The sequence below is a fragment of the Nematolebias whitei genome, chromosome 19 (genome assembly GCF_014905685.2).
Source record: "Nematolebias whitei isolate Nwh7 chromosome 19, NemWhi1, whole genome shotgun sequence".
In the NCBI taxonomy this organism is placed as follows: domain Eukaryota; kingdom Metazoa; phylum Chordata; class Actinopteri; order Cyprinodontiformes; family Rivulidae; genus Nematolebias; species Nematolebias whitei.
Genome location: NC_056516.1, coordinates 23,458,670 through 23,478,768, shown reverse-complemented (window position 1 = coordinate 23,478,768; position 20,099 = coordinate 23,458,670). Strand labels below are relative to the sequence as shown.

The 20,099-nt window shown below is 39.3% G+C and overlaps 2 protein-coding genes across 2 annotated transcripts in view; both read left to right on the top strand.

Annotated features, from left to right (window-relative positions):
• The window catches only part of cd164l2 (CD164 sialomucin-like 2), an 8,293-nt gene extending 7,330 nt beyond the window's left edge, over nucleotides 1-963 (top strand). Inside the window, exons 2-5 of the mRNA XM_037693674.1 lie at nucleotides 134-273; nucleotides 348-389; nucleotides 558-708; nucleotides 903-963. Coding sequence (XP_037549602.1) covers nucleotides 134-273; nucleotides 348-389; nucleotides 558-708; nucleotides 903-918 — 349 coding nt within the window. The 3' untranslated portion in view covers nucleotides 919-963. The remainder of the gene's footprint in view (nucleotides 1-133; nucleotides 274-347; nucleotides 390-557; nucleotides 709-902) is intronic.
• A 4,078-nt stretch (nucleotides 964-5,041) lies between these two features.
• On the top strand, nucleotides 5,042-19,119 carry sytl1 (synaptotagmin-like 1). Its single transcript, XM_037692820.1, has 15 exons — nucleotides 5,042-5,086; nucleotides 6,751-6,877; nucleotides 8,039-8,190; nucleotides 8,290-8,398; nucleotides 8,473-8,530; nucleotides 8,615-8,651; nucleotides 8,729-8,763; nucleotides 10,643-10,762; nucleotides 10,879-11,045; nucleotides 11,134-11,236; nucleotides 11,365-11,526; nucleotides 11,828-11,906; nucleotides 12,003-12,102; nucleotides 14,588-14,793; nucleotides 18,827-19,119. The coding sequence occupies exons 2-15, from the start codon at nucleotides 6,753-6,755 to the stop codon at nucleotides 18,967-18,969; spliced, it is 1,596 nt and encodes a 531-aa protein (XP_037548748.1). The 5' UTR covers nucleotides 5,042-5,086; nucleotides 6,751-6,752; the 3' UTR covers nucleotides 18,970-19,119.
• The last annotated feature ends 980 nt before the right edge of the window (nucleotides 19,120-20,099 follow it).

The following is a 20,099-nucleotide window of genomic DNA, read 5'->3' as shown; positions in this document are numbered from 1 at the left end:
CACACACACACACACACACACACACATTGACACACAATCAATCACACTCCCCTGCCCTCAGATAGTAATCCAATCATCCCAGCTGCTGTAACAGTAGCTCTCCCCGTTTATACAAGATATCTGAATTATTTAGCGTATCAGGAACACACACACACACTGAATGTCTTTTCTTTGTATCAGGTAATGATACGGGGACGTGTGTCGTTGATCAGGGTGATTCTGCAGACAGCAGCATGAACTGCAGCTGGACCAGAGTATCAGAACTGTGCACAGGTATGAAGCAACACAGAGAAATGGACCCTGAGTGCCTCTGAACCACCTCGCTAACGCTTTTTTCCAACTCCCAGTTGTAGAGACTGTTGCTGCTGGAGGAAGTGAAGGTGACTCAGGTGAATTGGATCAGCCATGCATCAGCATCTACTCCCCTGCTTCCTCTTTTACGTCAAACCTTTACTGTTTACATTAAAAAAGAAAAATAACCTGAGTAAAATGTTCCTCTATCTGCTGCCTGTAACTGTAAATGACTTGCGGGGTAATGTTTCATATTTCTTTTCAAGGTGATGACAAATCCTCCCCCGAGTTCTCCCAGGCCAAGTTCGACATGTCCAGCTTCATAGGTGGCATCATCCTCGTGCTGTGTTTGCAGGCAGGCGGCTTCTTTGCCATGCGCTTCCTCAAATCCAAAGAGCAGAGCAACTATGACCCCATGTGAGTAGTGTTTAGGTGTTAGAGAGCAGAGACGCTCTCGTGTCTGTGTCACTGGATGCAGCAGCCTCTGGTGGCAGAAATGATTCACACTCGCTCACCACAAACTACATTCACCTTCAGCACGTCCAGCTTAGATTTGGTTTTGCGTCTGATGACAAATCAGTGGATATACAGTTTGTTCTGTCCCTGCACAGAGAGCAGCCTCAGTGAGGACGAGACGTGGGAAGGACAATCAGACCGGACGGAGGACAGCAGAGCGCTGACTTATCCAGAAATGATGACAAGAAGTCTGTTTTTATTTTTTTATTTTTTTTCAGAGTTCTTGCACTATTTGGTTTGGAACCCCTGTGGGATGCCCGAGTTCTTAGGGGGCATTTTTCACAAATCATATAAAAAGGGACCTTGCATGTGTCCGCTGTCTGTCCAGCTCATGCATTTAAAAGTCTTTGTTGCGCTCGGTTAAGACATTTAAACACGTGTACAGTGGTGCTCGGTAAAACTAGTCACATAGCTTTTTATTTATTTAAAACCATTTTCTGGACCACTGACCTTAAACTGAACCGAGTGAAGAGAGCCACATAAATATTTCAAAAACAATCCCACACGGCCATTTATCCACCAAGACAAAACAAACACACAAAAATCTCACAAATCCGTGTTTGTTGACGACAACAGCAGCAATTAAGTGTATTGTTTCAATGTAACCCTTTCAGCAAAAAGAGTTACGATTCAGATGCATACTTATATTTGAACTGACTGTTTAATGATGTGGTGATGTCGCCACCATGCAGCTTAGGAAGACCGAACCATAACGCTACCACCACCGTGTTTTAGAGCTAGACAGAGATACTTCAGTGCTGTAATTTCTCGTCTCCACTCAAATCTATTTTCATTTTACAAGAAAGAAAAGCTCAGATTTTAATTTCGTTCACTTCAAAACATTTACTTGGACAGCGCTCTCACATATATCTTAAATTATAACTTAGTAATCGCTTGCAGATTTTGGCTTTTTGTCTTACTGTTGTTTTGTTTGTATGTCATAATGAGCAAAGATATTATTTTTGACGTTATTGTTTTCACTTTTTAAAAGCCTCTCTATAATATTCATGTGTTTGATTGTGGCTGTTTTATATCAGTGCATTTTTTATTGACAGAAAATGGACTGAGTGCAACATATTTCTCCAGTTAGTTTGTTTCTGGGTTTTGTTTATCTACTTTATTCTATTGCATACTTGATTTGACTCATATTTCTGCAGAATTATTGAACAGTCAAGAGTTTCTGTTTGCATTTTTATGATATGTATTAAGGTTTAATTGTTGGCTTTTATGATTTAAGAATGCTACCTGTATTAATGGTTCATAAAGACATGTTTCTGTGCATTCATGTTAATGATTTATTTGTGAAGTCACAACATTTGCTTGAATAAACTCTGAATGAAAAGCTCTTGCTGTGTATCATGTTTGTTCTATGAGTATTTGCTCATGGCAGTCGAGGTAGTGATCTACAGTCTGACAGCCAGAACCTCCTGATAAAAATCGAGGTGTCCTTATTCGTCTAAGTGTCAGCGGCAGGGAGGCAGTCAGGGGAATCGTACGAATGCTGTGCCAGGACTTAAAGGCTTGAATAAACCCACACAAAAAGCTCCTTCCAACTGAGCAGACCATGGCTGTTGTCCAAGTGTGTTGACAAAAGACGGAGCAGAACACAAGCCCTCTTTCTCTCTGAATTCGCCCGCCCCCTTCACACAAACACATTTCCACTGTGTGAAAAGTAAAGTCCAGCACAAGAAGCAGGGTTTGGTTAATGCACTACTGATTATTATCTTTCCTTATAAAACAAGCAGAACTGCATGTGTACATAGGTGCGTGCAAACCTTGTGTGTGTTTAACAGGTGTGGACAACTACAAGAAGGAATCCCACCTCCAACCTGGTGTTTGGCAAAACATCCGCGTGTGAGTCATATCACACAAGTTCCCACACTTTTTAAATTCCAATCAAATGTCAATAATTGATGGCCAAGCATTTCATGGAGGTGTATTTTTCATGACAGTGTAATGAAGTGACATCATCTTATGCTGCGAAATGATGGACCTGTTTTGCTTGTACCTTAAAACTAGGCCTGTCACGGTAACTAATTTTGCTGGGCGATTAATTGTCTTAGAAATTATTGCGATAAACGATAATATTGTTTGAAATTTGGCAATACTTATTTTGTAATTATTGTCAACTGTAAGAAGAAATGGTGGTTTATTTTGCGTGTAGTACCTTTTTTGACCACCGGATGGCAGTATAAAACTGTATGAACCGAAAGATGGATAGTGAGGGAGCGAGTGGCGTGTCTCTTTAAGAGAAATGGGAGGGTGGCCCCTTGACATGACATGGGCTGTCTCTCGTTCCCTTTTTCCGTTCTCAAAATGGCGGAAGTTCGGTTTGGTTTGAGCTCCTTAGCATAGCATTTTTCACACAAAGCATTTAATAAAAAAAATTAAAAAAATCAGTAAACAAGTTCTCAGCTTCTTTTTGCAGAGAAAAACAACTTTTTAGAGGAAGGCACGAGTTTCAACCGTGAAATTTGGAGCTTCGATAAGAAGGAGGTTTTTTCCCCCCGAGGTCGGTCTGTTAGCTTAGCTTGTAGCTTAGCGTCTCAACTTAGCTGCTTTTAACGATCCAAAAACGCAATTTTGGACGTTGAAAATTGATTTTAAAGAGAAAAGAGAAGGGGAGGAGTCAGTGAAGAGCAGCAAAGTTGAGCTTTTTGTCATCCGGTGTCTTCAGTAGAAAGAGAGAGACACGAAGAAATGATAAAGCCGATAAATTAAAACGAGGTGGATAATTTTCATTTATCATGCGATTAATTGATTTATTGTTTATTGCGACCAGCCTTCTTAAAAATAACATTAAACAAAAGTAAACAATGTCATGCCAACATTGTGACACGCTGCGCCATGTGCTAACACTTGGGAGTACGTGTTGTGGATGACTCTCAGCTACTACCACACCAAATATGAACTCAGTATAGCTGTCACTTAAGTTGAGCAATGCTCGTGTTGGCTAAAGTATATAAGCTGCGGTAGCCATCTTGAATTTGACTGACTCAAAAAAATTAATCAGTTATAAATATACACTCGAAATTTTGCTAACAGACAGATGTTGTTGACTCCAACTAGTTAATGGCTACATTCTGAGCAAACGCCTTGCACAATCAGTCTGTGCTCACCATATGAGTTAGGGATGACTCCTGGCTACTACCACAGCAAACTAGAAAAATTAGCTATAAAATTAGCAGCGTTACTGCTACTGTTGTGTTTGCAATGACTGCTTAGCTGTGGTGGCCATCTTGAATTGGGGTGACTCCAAAGGGTAAACAGTTGTTGATGTGCATCCAATAATTACTGTTAGAAAGTTGCACTAAAATCCATTTGATGGTTCATGAGATATTTTGGTAAACAAATAAACAAACAAAAAAACACTCACCATTGGCATTTCAGTGGCAGCTTACGCACGTGACCTGCTGAATAAAATACACAAATATTCCAAACAAATAAATCAAATAGGCACATTTCATAGATCTTGTAACAACTATGGTGAATACATGCTAGACGATGAATATTAGTAATATTTATAGTTCCAGACCCACGCTTGGTGTTAGTCAGCCCGACCTTCACTTTAGAACAGGAGCGGGCAACATATTTTTTCAGAGGGCCAAATCAAGGTATTTAAAGCAACTGAAGGACAGCATAGAGAAATAGTAAATATATTTTCTTTAAGACGGATAATCTGGAAAACTTATTTCAGGCTTTATCTTGTTGTAGCGAAGTTAGCATACTTGATAAAAATATGTCACCTCAGTTCTCTGAGTATGGCATATTCTTTGCAAACAGGCTTTTGTGAGTAAATATTTGTTAGCTTAAATGTTTAAAAAAACAAAATAAAAATAAAAAAAAAAAACACCATATACTTTCTTTTTAGAGTATTTAAGGTTCCTTCTAGTTCTGGAAACATAACGACAAAATGTTTTTGGCGTTACTTAATCTGAAAGTTTTTGATGTACAAGTCCAAGATGTTGAATTTAGACCCAAGTTTCATGGTAACATGCAGGTTTTCATCAACTTCTTTAAAAGTTTTTTTGTTTTCAATTAAGCATATTGAGGGCCAGATGGAGGTTGTCCAAGGGCCACTTTTGGCCCTCGGGCCATATTTTGCCCACCTCTCATAGAATTAGTCTCAGTGTGGCATGTTTGCTCTGTGCGCACACTCAGAGGGTGTGTTCACTCCGTTTACTCCGCACGCACACACACAAACACACACGTGCGCGCGCTCGGGGCAACTTTTCTCTCGACTCCCCTCAGATGGACCCGCTGCAGGCTGTCGAGTAAGGTAACGCGCGTTTTCACCGGGTTTTATCTGTTTGTGTAACTTTTTTAAAGCGCTCGGTGAGGAGGAGGGAGGTTAACTGAGGACAAACTGCGACAGGTGTTTTGACTCACGCGCGCGTTTTTGCTGAAAGAAGTTCTGCACGAGTCACGCGCTTAAAAATTCCCCACGTCAGAAATATAAAGCCCTTAGATTTTACCCACTATGAAAATAATAACTACATTTGAGATATATTAAAGCGACAGAAATAGCAAACAAAGGCTGGCTTCCTGTGACCACGCGCGACGTTTACAGGTTCGGACTGAGAAGCCGCTGTGCGCATGCGTCAAGTTAATTCTGGAACCAGCGCGCACAAGAGGTGCAACAGATAGAAGAAGGCTTTTTTTAAAACATTTCCCTGCTTCACACTAACCACTGCCATCAAACAACATTTTAATTAGGTCTATTTAGATTTTTTTTTTCCTTTGAAATATATAGTTTTTTTTTTAATTTGTCAATTCATAAGAGAGTAGGAAAAAGAAAGTCAGTGTTGCTGTCAGACTTGAAAAGTGTGTAGTGGTTCATAACCTGAGCTCTTATCTAAAGTCTGTTGTTATTTACAGAACTGAACCTCACAACAAATCATAAGTTTTACAAAAAAAAAAAGTCTGTGTGGCTACTCCTTCTTTTGCAACAGTTAGTGCTTCGGTTCTTTAAATGATTAAAATGAAACAATCTGTGGTGGAACATTACTTTAGTACAACCAAATAAAACTGGGCGTATTGGCACAAACGTGTTCATGATACCACCAAAAGGTGCTATACTGTGTTTCAAAAGTGAGAACTCAAACTTGTGTGATTTGAAGCCACTTTAGATTTGATGCAGAGTAGGAAAAATCCTACAAGTGTCCACTGACCGCTTCTTTTGCTTTGCAACAAATAGAAATAGATGTAGTAGGACAGTAATTACATTTATTTTATTGGTCCAAGTAAAAAAAAAAATAGGAGTTCACACATGTAGCATCAAATCAACAAACCATAGATCATTGCCAGTGTCCACACTTCATTCACACCAAAAAAAAAGTTGTCCCTTTGTTATCCAGCTCACAAGGTTTTATAGCTATATGGCGGTGGCCATCTTGGATTTTAGTCTGGCTACCTAATTTTTGAAAGGAAACTTTTTCATGCCTAAATGCTACATACCAAAATGGAAGTTGTTATCTCACTTCTTTTTAAGTTATTGAGCTCATCTAAAGTCATATAGTTTTATTTATTTATTGGTTTTTTTCTGTTTGTTGTCTTTCTGTGTCCTAAATTATGTTCTACGTCTCATTTTGTTCTTTGCCATCAAATCAAAGTTATTTTTTTGTATATTTTTGGTTATTTTGTTCCTGATAGTGGTTGTTAGGTGTGTTTTACTCCAGTTTTTCTTCTCTAAGTGTCTTTTTGTGTCAAATTCTGTTGTATTTGTGAAGTGATTTGCAACGTTCTTCATGAGCTGGTTTCATTTTTATTTTCGGTGAAATATTTCTCTGTAAAGCCTTCAGCTCTCCAGACAAGTAAATCATAATGTTTCTATATTAAAACATATTTTTAGTCCTTTACCTTTAAAATCCAAGCAGGATTGGGCGTAAAACATAACCGGTAGCCTTTATTTGTTTAAGGATAACATTCAGTTCTCTGCGGCAGGAATGGCAGGTGAGCAGGTGGACTCATCTCTTGACCTGAGCCACCTGACGGAGGAGGAGCAGTCCTCCATCCTGCAGGTCCTACAGCGGGATTTGGAGCTGCGTCATCGCGATCAAGGACGTATAAGGTCAGGTGGAGGTGACTATTTATCGTCAGGGACCAAATCTGATAATTTGATTGAACTAAACAACTAGTGAATGGATTATTGGAACAAAATGTTTCATGCTCGTGTTTAAATACGTCAACATCTTCGTTCAGGCATTTATTTTGTAACTTTGATACAAGCTTCATTGTTTTGATGGTGGAACTTGAGAACCTTATTAGAAACTACAGGATCATTAAAGTCCGTTTGGATTTCTTTGAGATTTAGGTCAACTATCTAAAACATTTCAAACTACAGAAGAGTTTCTGCGTCAGGAGAAATGGGTTTGTGCGTTTTCTTCCCTCATTGATCAGTTGTTTCATTTGGTCTATGAAGAAAGTGATTGTTTCATAAAAGTGATCGTTTTGTGTTACAAACATTCATCAAAGTTCATGTGCAGTCATCCAGGTACAAAATCCAATAATGGTCATTCAGGTCATCTGGACCCAAAACCATCTTATCACCAGCAAACTGGTTGGTCCACTCAAGGAGTGTACTGCTTAGTGGGGATAACAGTTTTCAGACTGCTCAGACTGATGAAGCGCTCAGGATAGAGGGTGAAACGTCTTTCCACATTAAAGAAACTGTCCAGATGACCTGCTTGACCATTAATGGATGTAAAAGACGTTCAGTTTAACAACAAAAAAAACAACAACCTGGAGATACTCAGACCTGACAAGGCAAAACTTTAATTTTATTAATCTATCTATTAATCTAATATATTAATTAATTATTTTTTAACTTATGTCTGATTTCTTAAGACAAATATTTTTGATAAGATAATTTTGGGGCTTTAAAAAAAAATTTTCATTTAGTTTGTAAATGTCAAGAAAATAGAAAATAATCAGATTTTCTCTAGATGTAAAACTGGCCTTTTCAGATTACTTTTACTATTAGTGGAGCAGCAGCCCCCAAACTTAAGTTGTTCAAACTGTCATGTATTTAAAGCTGATGTTTGTTTTTAGGTTTAAGTCAAACTTTTATAATTCTGAGAAAACTGTAAGAATCATAACCCTAGTGCATTTAATATTCATTTCAGAAGGGACAACAGTGGTTTTGATGCACTCTGTCTGACATCATCTTTTTCATGAAGGAAGGAGGATGTGATGGCTTCCTGTTTATCTTGGCCCTCCTTTTACGCTACAGGATCCTCGAGCAGACAGAACCAGACCCGACACGTCTATGCCTCCTGTCTGGAGAGTGGTTCAGTCACGTCTGCGGCAAACGCCATCACAAGTGGACTTCAGGCTTCGACCTCATCCAAGCCAGTCTCCGGCACAGGAAGACCAAGAGCAGAGGTGAGTTTTAGTCATTTCAGTTTTTTTCTGCCTTCTTTCTGCCTTTGTAGTGAGATCTACATCAGAGTGACTGTTCTCCTGTTGTTGCCATGGTAACAGATGTGCGCCTGAATGATCTGTTCAGTGGAGAGGAGGAAACTTCCTCGAGAAACGTCCCTCCTGAGGCCGAGGAAATACCGCAGCACAACAAAGAAAAAGAGAGTGGAGGGTTAGTCTGTGAGATAAAAGGTTTTTGTTCCATTTACACGAGAAGCATTTCTCATTTCTATTTCGTTGTCCCAGGTGTCGGGAAAATCTGAAACCTGAAGCCGCACCCAGTGCAAGAATTCCCATTGAACAGGTGTGTGTCATCTATTCTATAGAGTATATATATTCTATATAATCTTAAACCATCTTAAAATGCCAAATAAATACATTTCAACAGGATCGCCAGCATAGAAACGATTCTTCTTCAGTCAAAGGTATAGAAAAAATTGTAGACAGACTGTGCACATCACTGGAGACCTCTGAATAACAATATTCCCTTATTATCTCACAGAAAGCAGAAGTAATGGGCACTCAGAAGAGCCTGAGGTGATTGCAGTAACACCTACAGTGACAGATTACAGTGACTAAACATTGTTCAGCTCGCCTGAACTTCATCTTCCACTGACACTGAGTCAGTGTTTGACATCATGTAAAAGTATAAGTAAATGAAAAAGGTTCCTATAGTTAACTTTTGCAATATTTGAGATATGATATTATGACATTAGCTGTAAAGAATCAGTTTCTGTAAATGAATTTACATTGTGAATATGTTTGTATGAATGTTGATGACCCATCTAAGGCAGGTTTCCCTGGATGTGCATTGAAAAAAGCTGTTTGAGATTTATTTCATTAGGTTTAGAGAAATATTTCACATTCCTACTCAATATTAAAATAACAGTCTTATGCTATTACATTTGGAAAATTTCAGTGATTATGTATCAATTTGTGGAAAATTAAGGAGCCTTCAAATATAGAATTTGACTGAGGTTTTATGAAGATATCAAGAGCAGTCAGTATCTTACCTGCAGCAGACAACGTTCAGAGTCCTTTCAATTTTGGGGAAAAAGTCACATGTTTTTACAGAATACTTGAACTGACAACTAGTATGAGCAGATCTACGACCAAAGTGGTTTGCTGCTGTTTTAAAACAACTTTAATCTTAAGAATTTCACTGCACTTATGAAAACGTTATTTTATGAGTATTTCAATGCCATCAGTTGTGCTTTAGATAGACATAGATGTTGGTTTATTATAGGAGAAAAAGAATTAAACAAAATTAAACGCATAAAACAATAAGGTGTATGCCGATGTCCCTCGTTGTTGAAGAATTTGAATAGTGAATGTTTGTATTTTTGTGATGAGTGTTTTTCTGGGCTGGATTTGAACAGAAAATGCAAGTAAACCTTAATGTTTTTGGTGAAAGTAATTCAAGTAAATAGGTGTTACATTGTGTATAAGAACAGAGGTAGTTTTTTTCCTGTCCAAGGTGGTGCAAAGTGACGGATCCTGGCAAGTGAAGGGAGCTATTTTATCCACCACCATGTACAAGGGTGGAGCCAGGGGGTGGCCAATGGTGGCCTTTACCACCATAGATTAAAATTAATTAATTAATAATTAATTTGAGGAAACTGTGCTTTTAAGCAATAGAAAAACTAGAACGCATAGTTTCCTCAAATGATTGGGGTGGCCAGATTACTCATATTTATAGTGGCGGCCATCTTGAATTTTGACATAGCAACACAGTTTTCAAAAGGAACCTTTGTCACACCCAGATGCAACAACACACCTAAGTGGAAGTTGGCTTGTTGCTTATTGTTTGAGTTGTCCAGCTCACAAGGTTTACATATATACGGCGGTGGCCATTTTGGATTTTGGCCTAGCAACCTAATTATTGAATATAAACTTTCTTATGTTTAGATGCAGCTACATACCAAAATGGAAGTCAGTACTTCACTTTTTAAGTTATTGCGCTCTCACCATTCACAGACGGATGGAGGGTATCTCCAGTTCCCTCTTTTCACTCTGCGACAAGAAACAACAAAAGGCAGAGTAACTTTCTCTATAGTATAGACCAAAACGGTTGTCAGCATAAACTCCCACTAACTTCCATGTAAACAACCGTCTAATGAAAACGTGACTCTGGTGTAAAAGTTTGTAAAATAGTGTTTGCTTGAACTGTTGTGAATTTTAAAAGATCAGAGTTATTTCAACACTTCGGAAATGGTTTTTAGTTTCAGCTCCACTATGAGGCTGTTAGCTCAACGTCTGCTGTCTGCTGCAGGTATGATACTTACTGCAGAAAAATCTCTAAACAGAACCCTACTATATACACAGCCTATCCATCTGGACTTTTCATGACACAACACATGCATGTGTAAATACGATGCTGGGTGGAAGAACTGAGTCCATCTCCACGTGTATTTAGGAAGACTTGATTGTCGGTCGCAACGGGGACTCCGACTCTTTCAGCAGCAACCTGCCCGAACCAGATCTAGCTTCCCTGAAAACCAGCAGCTCCACCAGCAGCCTTCGTTCAAGCTACACGGTGCACACGCATACACTCACGCACACGTTTGATTAAAAGTGTCTGGCGACGTGAGATGACTCAGCTCAGGACTGTGACGCAGGAGCTCATCTTTGGTGTGTGTGTGTGCGTCGCAGCTCGGTGGTAGCATGATGAGCCTGTTCAGCTCGGGGGACTTCGGAGCGGTGGAGGTGAGGGGCCGCATCCAGTACTCATTGGAGTACGACACTCACAAGGAGGAGCTCCAAGTGAATGTGTATCGCTGCGAGGACATCGCTTCTGCGCGCAAGAACCGCTCCGACCCGTAAGTGCTTTCATGTGGATGTGCGTTAAACCAGCAGTGCCACACACTAAATCAATAAACCTCTGTATGTGTGTGTGCTTTTTCACAGATATGTAAAATCCTATCTCTTGCCAGACAAGTCGAACCACAGTAAGAAGAAGACATCAGTGAAGAAGAAGACACTAAACCCAGTTTATGATCAGACGCTCAGAGTGAGGAGCTCCCTCATATACACGTTTCACCAATCAGAGCCCTTCGTCCTTCAAAGACACCAACATGCAGAGTGGTGCTCAAAGCTTTGTCCTACACATCCTGCTATAATGATTTTATTCTTTCGCAGTACAAAGTGGGTGTCAGGGAGCTGAGCAGTCGGACTTTGAATCTGTCTGTGTGGCACGCTGAGGCCCTGGGGAGGAACGTCTTCCTGGGGGAGGTGGAGGTGGCTCTGGGACTCTGGGACCGGACGTGCACGCAGCCGCTGTGGCAGGAGCTGCAGCCGCGGGTAGGGAGGACCTGACCCACATGAGCTGCATGCAAATAAACTCTCATCCACTAATCTAGCGTAGCCTGAGTGCTCCCAGAGGAGTGATTAGAAACAAAGTGTGAGGCCTGCAGCTGCATTAAGGTTTGAGTTGTGGAAACCCTGTTGGAGACAGATTATGAAAGGGGAGGAGGTGTCTTTTTGTCTGGGTGAGCTGAAGGGAGAGGGAGGCATGCTGTGAATTTCAAACAAGGTTTTATGTAACCTCCGGCGGTCCCAGCGTCTCTGCCTCTCTAACTGTATCTTCTGATGGCTTGTGCAGGTTCGTCTGTGTCCAGACTCCATCAGCTGCCGAGGCCGCATCTTGTTTTCTATTAAATTTATTCCTGATGGGTTTGAGGGTGAGCAACATGCACTTCAGTAGCATAGTTACACGTTGATCCTGTGTGGATTTTTTTTTTTTTAACATCTGAATGTGTGCATGTTTGTGTGTTCAGGTGGTGGTCTGCCTTTGACCGGAGAGATTCACATCTGGCTTCGGGAGGCTCAAGGTCTCCTGTCCAACAAAGGAGGCGCTGTAGACTCCTTCATTAAAAGGTGTGCCTGCACTATTTTTCTAACATTTATAATTACTTATTAAAAAATGTACATCCGTCTTTAGATTTTTTTTAAATCAAACAGTTGAAAATATGTAAAAAATCTTAACTCAAGTCTGTAAAGTGTGTAGAAATGTTAGAGAACCACCAGCCAGGGATTTCAGCGCTGATCAAAACGATTGGTTTGTGTTTTCTTTACGTTCACATTTCTGGTGCCATTATTAAAACATGTTTTATCATCAGAAAAACAAATATTCAGATGTGTCATCATAGTTAAGCAAGTAATAATATTAATAATAAAAGAGATGTCTAATGTTTGCACCCACCTAAATCTGTGGAACGCTGAACTTCAGGAAATCTGACAGCAGTATTTTGATAAAACATAAAGTAATAAAACACTCTCAACTCAACTTTGTTTGGTAAATTAACATTAAAAAAAGGAAAACAATTTAAAATACTATTTTACAAATCAATAATTTATCAAAATAAGGAATAGGCTGAAGCCAAGGACTCAGCAGTCTACATAATGAAAGATATCTTCTGTCCATGTACAGTAGTCCCTCGCTACTTTGTGGTTCGTTTTTCGTGGACTTGCTCTATCACGGTTTTTCAAAATAAAATTGGACATGACACACAATTGGCTGACTGATGGATGAGCTGTGCGATCAGCATGGAATTTTTATTTAAAATAAATTATTTTAAATTATTTAGCACCTGCCGCACCTTTGTGCAGCCCACACTGCAGGAGAAACTTCCTCCAGCAGCTCCTCCTCCCTCCTCTGTCGATCTCTGTTCTGCAGCAGAGAAGTGGGCGTGGCCAAGAGCGCAGCTGTGGCAGAGGGCTGACATCATGACAAGCTGTGCTCTTTAGAGCGTTTAGAGCTTAAAAACATTGTTTAGAATATTGCAAGAATGTGGGAAGGATATATATATATATATATATATAAATATACACTAAAATAAACTACTTCTTACTACTTGTACTACTATTCCTACTTGGCAGTTTTTCAATCATCACGGGGCTTCAGGTTACGGATCCCCCACGATAAACGAGGGACTACTGTACATACATATATATGTACATACATACATTTATATTTAAATATGCATGTATATACATATTCTATGTAATCGCAAAGATTGAATCTTCTTTTGTCCCAGCAGCAGAGGCAGTTTTCTTATTTTCATTAGCGGCCGGTTCAAAAAAACAAATTAATTTGACTCACAAAGTAGTTTCTCCTAATAAATCATGTAAATAACTTGTTTACTGAGCTTGCTGTGTCTTGTTTAGTTCTGTATAGTTTTTAACTATTTTGACAATTTTAAAAGGAATTTTTAATTAATTTTAGTGATTCTTTCCCAGTTTTTTTACTTATTTACTGTGATGGAGGGCTACCGTTCACCAAGTGGATCGGAACATCTCGTCAGTGGTCCAAACAGCCAGCTCCAGTAGAATCTCATTTGCAGCATCTGATGTTTTGCCGTGCGGACACATTCGTCTGATTTTAGTGCATTGATAGCACCACTGACTTGACCTGACGTGAACTCAAACGCAAGAATAGCTGCAGCAGAACCTTCTGTGTTGTGGAGATGTTCTGTTGAAGTCCATTTGGAGCAGACAGAAGGGACCAGAACAGACAACTGAGGAGGACAGACAAAAAGTGGGACATTTTTACCCACATTGTGGGGTTGTATTTAACCAGTTCTGTGGTGTGTGTGTGTGTGTGTGTGTGTGTGTGTGGCTGAGATAGGCTAGTAGTTAAAGTGTCGGTCGTCAGAAGACTGTGGGTTCGATCTCTGGTTGGAACTCTGGAATTGGTGATGATATATTCTAATGTCATTTCTTCACTTTAATTAATTTATTTTTAATCAAAGTGAGAAACTTTACAGATCCAAACAACTTTGAGTGCGAGTGTTCGGCAATTCTCTACATGTCAGACAGTTGCGCGTTGCATTAAATTATGTAGTCATGCGTCGAAGCGGACAAATTATCCCCGTTTTTGGTGGCAGTGGATGTAGGTGTAAGAAGCGTTCGTTTCTTTTGATTTATTAGACGGGACTATTTTTCACGAGACACAATCTCGACCTGCGAGAAGAAGAAAACGTAACAAGTTTGTGCACAACAACAAACAAAATATCCTGTTTTTATTGCAGAAAATGCAACGCAATTTGTCCAATTAATGAAAATTAACGTTCCCCTCACCGTTTTGCTTATTTTCATATTCACACATATTGGTGCACCCATTCAAGATGTTCAGGAAGATTTCATTAGTAGAACACAACTGTAGCTAAAACATTTTATGTACAACATTAAATACCAGTACAGTATAATTTAAGAGTAATACTTTAACAGTTATCCACATATTGTAACCGGAGTTTAGCTGGTTAAAAATTCAGGTCACAGTTGACGAGAAAAGAACATCTGAATAATTTTATGTCTACTAATCTCAGTTTGACTCTTCTAATTTTTATTCCACTCCTTCAAGTTACGTTCTCCCAGATGCGAGTCAGCAGAGTGGTCAGAAGACGCGAGTGGTGAAACGCTCCGTCAGTCCCACGTACAACCACACTATGGTCTACGATGGCTTCCACACCAGCGACCTGAGGGAGGCCTGCGCTGAGCTCACCGTCTGGCAACGTGAAGGCTTAAAGACGCACGCGCTGGGAGGGATTCGTCTGAGCTGTGGAACAGGTGAGGGCTTTGGTTCGAGAATAGTTTAATTCAAGTTTAAGGTTTAAAGAGAACAGCTGCTTGTTCTGCATTAGTTTAAAGACTTGACTCTGGGTGACGCTGCTTCATTCGAATTGTCACATGAAATGAAGGAGAGCTGAAACTGCAGGTTTGGTGCAGAAAATATAAGTTTTTATTTATATCAGCCATGAAAAGTCAGGTAAATAGATTTGTGTTTGTGTTCATCTGACACACACAAAAAAACGTTCTCACATTTACAGCTCTCTCAGTTGAGAGTCGTCCTCAACTCGTACTTCAAGCATTGCCATTAACAGTTGGCATCATCCCTGGCTTTTTGTTAGTAAAATATCTTATCAACTGATGAAACAAAGTTAACGAAACTCTGAGAAAGTAATCACTGAATGTGCATCTACAACTTATTAACTTCTGGAGTCGATCTGGTTCAAGATGGCCGCCACAGAGAGTCGTCATCATCAGCCGTCTTTAACACGGTCACTTTCACAGATATTGAGCTAACATTCGGTAGCTGAGAATAATTTCTAACACATACCGTACTTCTTGTTCAGTGTAAATATATTAGTTTTGTGTTGTTTTATTTGGTGTTTTTTTTAATACAAGATTAAGATAGTAAACGATGCACTAACAGATAAAAGTATTTAGAAACATTATCAGGTGGGCAGCCTGTTCTTTGTCCAGGAAGGTGACCTAAAATTGCCCTGAGATGACTTCTGTTGTGACTTGGCACTATTTAAATAAATTGAATTCAACGAGGCTGTAATTTGCCCATCTTTGTTGACATCATCGTAAACATAGTTGTAAGTCTGCGCTGCAGTCGTGTCTAAGTCAGTATTTCCTGTCAGCACACAGGCACAGGGGAGGGGGTCAGGGGGCTTCATACAAACCAAAGGTTGAGCTCCTGGCGTATTTCAGATGGTCGTGTCATTAAAACGAGGCTCCACTAGTAACTCAGTGTGATGCGTTCACTAGCCTCTTCTTTGAACATTAAAACGGACTAAATCTAAGATATGGTAGGAGTGTGGGCTTTGCTTGTGAATTTGTATTAAAAAGCCAAAGAGATATAAACAGATAACTTGATTTGCACTACTGATAGTGCCGCTGGTGTTACTGTGGTGTGGAGAGCGTCAGTAGAGATAAAGATCGAACCACAGACAAAGCAGTTCTGTTTTTACTCACTGTTTTTGCAGTCAGGTTTTGAGAGTATTTTTCAGCACAGTACTTTTCCATTATTATACTCAAACATGATTTTAAAAAGTATGCACAACAGCGATTCAGTTCTGAGGGATTTTAAATTAAATAGTTGAGCCCATTTTTGTCGTCCATGGCGGAGCGAGGAAGGAACTTGGAAATACCCTCCATCCATCTTGTGTGCTGGATAACTTAAAAAAATAAAACAAGTGAGGTACCAACTTTTACTTTGATGTGTAGCTGCATCTATTCATAAGAACGGTCCCAAACAAAAACTGGGTTGCCACTTCAAAACTCAAGATATCTATGTGTAAACCAGACACCCCTATCATTGGAGGAAACTGTTATCTAGTTTTGTGTAGAGGGATATGGGGCTGGATATATACTGTAAATTATCAGTTATGACTTAAGCTCATAAGATATGCATTTATTATGCAAATAACCTCATTGTGGGCACCACCTCTGTTTTAGAGGAAAAATCAGTCTCTAACCCCAAATTAAATGTAAACTGAAACGTAAGTTCTCTCTCGTGTTTAAAGGGCATCAAATCAGCTAATACACACAGATATGCCAAAATAAAACACAAATTCAATTGATTTTATGTATGTTATTATAAAAATAATAATCTATGTTATATGTGATGAAAATTATGCATAACAAACAAATGAATAACAAATAGCTTTGTATCAAAGGTCTAACTGATTTATTACTTAAAAGGCAGATTTTGGACTGGTTCTGTTTGTGAAGTAGTTAAAATTGTGTCTAAGGTGAGCGGTAGTTTGTCTAAGATTATTGTGAAGTATGATCACCAGAAAGGCATTAAAGGCCTCTTGTCCTACCAGGATGAGATGGTCAGGAATGGTCCAACAGCTGCTTAAAAATGGTACAAGCCCAGATGTTCTGGTGACTGAGAGGCTGATTTTGCCTCAAAGTTCACCTGTCATCTTAGAGGGATGAGGGTCCATATGGGAGTCAGCTGGGATCTTTCCACTCCTCTGCGGTGTGATGGTTCTGGTAACAAACCTCAGGTTAATGCCAGGTTCTGCGTCTTTCTCTCATCCTGAGACGTCTGCAGAAAGGATGCTTCTCTCCTCTCTGAGCTCAGTGCAGAAACTGGGTTTCTTCTCTCCAGTTCCGAGCTCCAGAAGCGTGTAGTGGAAGATGATGTAGAAGTAGATGTGCTTGTGAAAAAGTAGTGAAGAAGTGAAACTTAACTGTCTGTGTGTTACAGATTGACTTTGGTCCACCTCAGGAGGGGGCGGTCCTAATTTTTTGTTTTGTTTTATAAAATCTAAAGTCCATTTTTCTCTGTCTGCCTTTAAAAGTCACTCTTCTTTTAAAAGAGAAAAATAAGACAAATGATTATCTTTTAAGATAATCATCTCCATCTCTCTTTAGAGAGATTACTTTTTCATGAATAAACATTCAGGTATGAAATAAAACAGAATCAGTGTTCATCAAAAGGTGTCGCTGTCCACCCCCTGAAAAGTAAATGTGATTAAACAAAGGGTTTTTAAAATGTGTTATCTTCATGGGAACGAGTCCTGGGAGTAATACTCCTCTTTGATCAAGGTAAAATATCAAAGTAGCGAGTTCGGATGTTCCTAAGCTTCAAGGTCAGTTGAACCAAAACTCTCGTTAAAACGATCTGTCCGTTTCATGGGAAATGAGTTCATATTGGCAGAGCTTAACACAGTGACAGTTTCTTTTTTATATACATTCACATTAGTGTCAACTAAGAAGTTTGTGAGCTGAGTTGAGTATTTATAAAACAAAGTCTGTTTGTTCCCGAGGGAATGGATGCATCTTATTTTAAACAGTTTCAAACACAAAAACACACGAATGATGTTTGTTTGAGATGAGATGAACTGTTTTTCTGTTTAAGCTGAGATGAACTGTTTCTGAGGTGGTGTTCCCCTACATTTGATATTTCTAACAAGGTTAAGTCAGGTCCTCTGGATGGATTCTTCTTTGTTGAAACATTTCATCTTTCATCCAAAAGACTTCTTCAGTCTGAGGAGCTGCAACAAACTCAGTCTTATGAATAAAACCTTCTCATAGTGGATCAACCAGATTTCTGGTGACATCTCTCAGTGAGAAGGTTGCCTGATTGAATCCCAGTCAGGGAATGTTCTCTCTGTGCATCCATGGGTTTTCTCCAGGTACTCCAGTTTCCTCCCACAGACCAAAAACATGCATGTTAGGCTGGTTGGTGACTCTAAATTGTCTCTAGGTGTGAGTGAGAGAGTGAATGTTTGTTTGTCTCGTTTGTCTCTATGTGTTCCTGTGATGGACTGGAGACCTGTCCAGGGTGTACCCCGCCTCTCACACAGTGACAGCTGGATATGGGCACCAGTGACCCCGCGACCCAAAAAGGAAGAAGCGGGTAAAGATAAAGATGGATGGATGCAGAATGAGTGAAGAAATAGCCAAAAGGCATGGAAAAATTTTGCAAAACCTGCAGAACACTCAAAGAACAGCTGCTTACGACAAATTTCAAAGGCTACAAGAAAGTTTTGCTCGTTGGAAGTGAAATTTAAAGGATAGGGTTTGAAGTCATCAGTAATGTTGCTAATTAAAAAAAAAAGTTATTTTCAATTTTACTCAGTTGTACAAACAAACAGACTAAGAGATTCTAGACTAAATGAGAATTCTTATACTTAAAAATCCATCTTTTATTGTAGGATTATGTTATGCAAAGAGTAAAAATAACATATGCATGTGCTTAAGGACATACAAGAAAAAATGGCCGCAGTGGTTGCACTTTGCAGTTGCTTGATGATGTCTGTCCGTGCCATAAATGTCTAACAGCTGTTTTTAACGGCAGGTCAGAGTTACGGTGTGGCCGTCAGCTGGATGGACTCTACAGAGGAGGAAGTTGCAGTTTGGACCTCCATGATCGAAAACCCAAACCACTGGATCGAGGCGACACTGCCAGTCCGGACTGACCTCACACAGCGGTCTGTGTGAGCAACAAGTCCTGCTCTCTTACCTTCATATTTATGTTCCAGGTGTTTCTAAAGTGGATGCATTGAAAGGAAACTCTTCAAATCAGCACATTTAACCTCTCTGTCATAATATTACACACACGTTATTGTTGTTTAACTATGATTCATACACACAACCGAGTCAGTAGATGTGCAATAATGAAGTAGTTAAAAAATATATATATATATATATATATTCTTTTTTTTCCTGCAGATTAGTCTGCATTTGAAATGACTTTTGTTGTCCGGTCAGTATTAAAATCTGACTAAAATGTCTGTAAATCATTGTAGTTTGTTAATTAAATATCAAACCCTATTAATGAATGAAGCAGTGTTCTGATTTATTCAAAGGTTGTACAACAAAACACAAGTAAACGTTTTAGTTTTTTTCTTCTTCAGTTTTAAGTTCTATTTCAATGTTTTACACTTTAGTAGGAAGAATCTGACTTAAGGACTTTCCCATGACAGAATATAACTGTATGTTATTATCATATATACCGGTACAAATGTGCCAGACATGCCCGAAAAGTTTGTTGAACGCATTTAGTGTATTGGATACATTTCAACGGGTTGAGCGCCATCTTGTGGTCATAAACTGCAATTGCAGTCTTTACAGTCAAATTCGTGTTTAAAAAGATTTTTCAGCCCATCTCTTTTCACCTTTTATAGAAAGCTTCTGTTGCTAGTTGTTAATCCTTTATCATCAAAAAATGAATGAACTACAGCCCCATAGTCTGATGTTCTGCAGGTCCAGAAGATACGTCTGCTTGAAGCTGAAATTGAGTTCCAACCCTCCGACTTTCAGCATGAAATCTGAGATCAGTTTGTGAAACTGAAATGAATGAATATCCTGATGCATGCTCAATAATCCAGGTAGAAAAATCCAAAAAAGTTCAATCTGGTCCTCTGGACATTCAAAAAAAACAAAAAACAAAACAAAGCAAAAAAATCTAGAAACGTTTCGTCTCTCATCCAAGAGACTTCCTCAGTCTGAGGTGCTGTTTTCAGTCTCTTAAATAGCACCTTCACAGAGTGGATCAACCAGTTTGCTGGTTTTGGTTGTCAGCAGCAAACTGGTTGATCCACTCTGTGAAGGTGCTATTTAAGAGACTG